Source organism: Sphaeroforma arctica (assembly GCF_001186125.1).
Source record: "Sphaeroforma arctica JP610 unplaced genomic scaffold supercont1.215, whole genome shotgun sequence".
Classification (NCBI taxonomy): Eukaryota; class Ichthyosporea; order Ichthyophonida; genus Sphaeroforma; species Sphaeroforma arctica.
The window spans coordinates 95079-97300 of NW_014040343.1; the positions used below are offsets into that span (position 1 = coordinate 95079).

The window sequence follows — 2222 nt, forward strand, 5'->3', positions numbered from 1 at the left end:
GTGTGTGTCGTGTAGTGTGTGTGTGTGTGTGTTGTTATATATATATATATATATATGTGTGTATGTGTGTGTGTGTGTGTGTGTGTGTATGTGTGCGTATGTGGGTGTGTGTGTGTGTTGTGTCTATAGCATACTCCTGCAGTTCACGGGAGCATACATGATCGTTCACTTGGTTGCTTCCATGGGTATATATCACCTACATATGTTCGAGCATACATCTATCATACATAAGGGTCGGAAAGACAATCGATAAGACGGAAACTCGCATCCTTGAGTGTGCATGTTGCAAGATATGCTCGTGCTGCAAAATGGTTAGTTTTCAACACTGCATTCGAATATACTGATGCAAGCCGACAATATGAACACAGGAAAATACTTCGAGTAGAAATAGGGATAACATTCAATGAAAGGTTCCTGCGCTACAATAGCAACTAATCGCTATCTGGGCAATCTTGAAGATCAATGATAAACAGGAAACAAACAAATATATCAAGGAGACGAAGCAATACACACGAGTAGAGCGCACAGGAAATAAACATACTGTGTACCATTACACATGAGACTGAACAACACATTAGTCTAATACCACAACACAGCGGAATAATCGACAGCGGAATAATCAACAGCGGAACGCAGATGTGCATTATCATTACGCAAATAGTTAATGTTAAACGAAAGTGTTTTCCGCTCGAATACAACGCCCAGCGCAGAAGCGTTGACAGGTCAAATAGATGATCTCCTAGTCACGCACACAGACTAGCTTGTGTATACATCCCAAATACGCAGTGACAAGTAAATATACTCATATTTTCAAAAAATGTACACACACGACGATAGACACACGCATGCGCACTTAAACACAGAAAACAACAGTTCTTTCAGCGCAAAAAGACAACGCAAGTATCTGGAACTATGCGTTTTAGTTACATCACATCTATAGTCGAATTCAGATATATCTGTATTCGTATAGTTGTGAACTTATTTTTCACTTACCCGAACAATCATGATTATTAGCGATGCCATGGGGTACATATCTCGCTCTTGATCGCCTTTGAACCGTTCGGCGTTGATACAGCAGTCACATGTGCCGCATCTGACACCAAAATATTTGAGGTATATAGATATAGGTTTACCTACGTGTTTCCAAAAGTACGATAGCGATGATGTCTGTATGTAAATAGTTCCTCTACAGCAATACAAAACTGTCCAGCTATACATTCATACATGTAGAAAATATGAATATGTGTCTTGATCTTCCGGCGCAGATATCACAAAAACAGCAGGCACTTTGGGATTTTAGTAGGCATTGAACAATTTGATGCGATCGACATGTGCAAGCTTTTAAATTCGCATAATATGACTACTCTTGCAGATTTGTGTGCATAGAAGCGTAAACGGTGAATAACAATTTGACTAACTAAGCAATTGTGTAGTATAATCTATAATATCGAGTTGTGAACAAATCCTGATCAACAATGAATAATCCTCTCTCATGAAAGTCACAACACATTTGACGACTCGTAGATGCGAGTATACCCTAGTCTCCTGCCCCACACCTCAACGACGCACGCGCAGAATATGTCATCAGGCAATATAGATACGACAATCACTGAAATTCCTGTCATACTGTCCCAATCCTGAAATATGCTCGCTTGTCCACTATTCGATTTTTCATTATAGCCTATACAATAATTGGCAGTTTGCATTCATTCCAAATCGTATGAATTTGCACATTTACCCATTTATGATATCTTATATCCACGCATGTGCTAATATCAGAAGTATTTTTCAACGTCTTTTATAACTTAAATCGATATATCAAAACATTTGATCATTCTCGTAGCTCACCTTGTGTAGTCTGTCTTCTCATGGAAGTAATTCATTATCATTTTCCTACGACAGTTCACCTGTGCGTGAAGTAAAAAGAATTGCAGCCCGTGTGGCGTGATAAGCTTTAGATTTCACACGCATCAGTAGAATCGAGCTAATTCACATAGATGTGGTAACACACACAACGATAAAAACAATTCGCAAAAGAACGAAACGACGTGCCTGGAATTAACAAATACACATAGATACGTTTGGAGACCAACCCTACTGTTCGCTCTCGTTCCGAGACCTGACGCATTCTCAATACACGTAGATGACTTTCCAGAGCAGGGATCAAACTGGATTGAATTACTCAAACCAGATACCTGCATGAACTATCGTGATTACCTTGT

General features: G+C 39.3%; 1 protein-coding gene across 1 annotated transcript in view; it reads right to left on the reverse strand.

Moving 5' to 3' along the window:
• The window catches only part of SARC_04011 (hypothetical protein), a gene marked incomplete at both ends in the record, with an annotated part of 5956 nt that extends 3755 nt beyond the window's left edge, over positions 1-2201 (reverse strand). Inside the window, 3 exons of the mRNA XM_014302188.1 lie at positions 994-1093; positions 1849-1907; positions 2094-2201. Of these exons, the coding sequence (XP_014157663.1) occupies positions 994-1093; positions 1849-1907; positions 2094-2201 (267 nt within the window). The remainder of the gene's footprint in view (positions 1-993; positions 1094-1848; positions 1908-2093) is intronic.
• Positions 2202-2222: the final 21 nt, after the last annotated feature.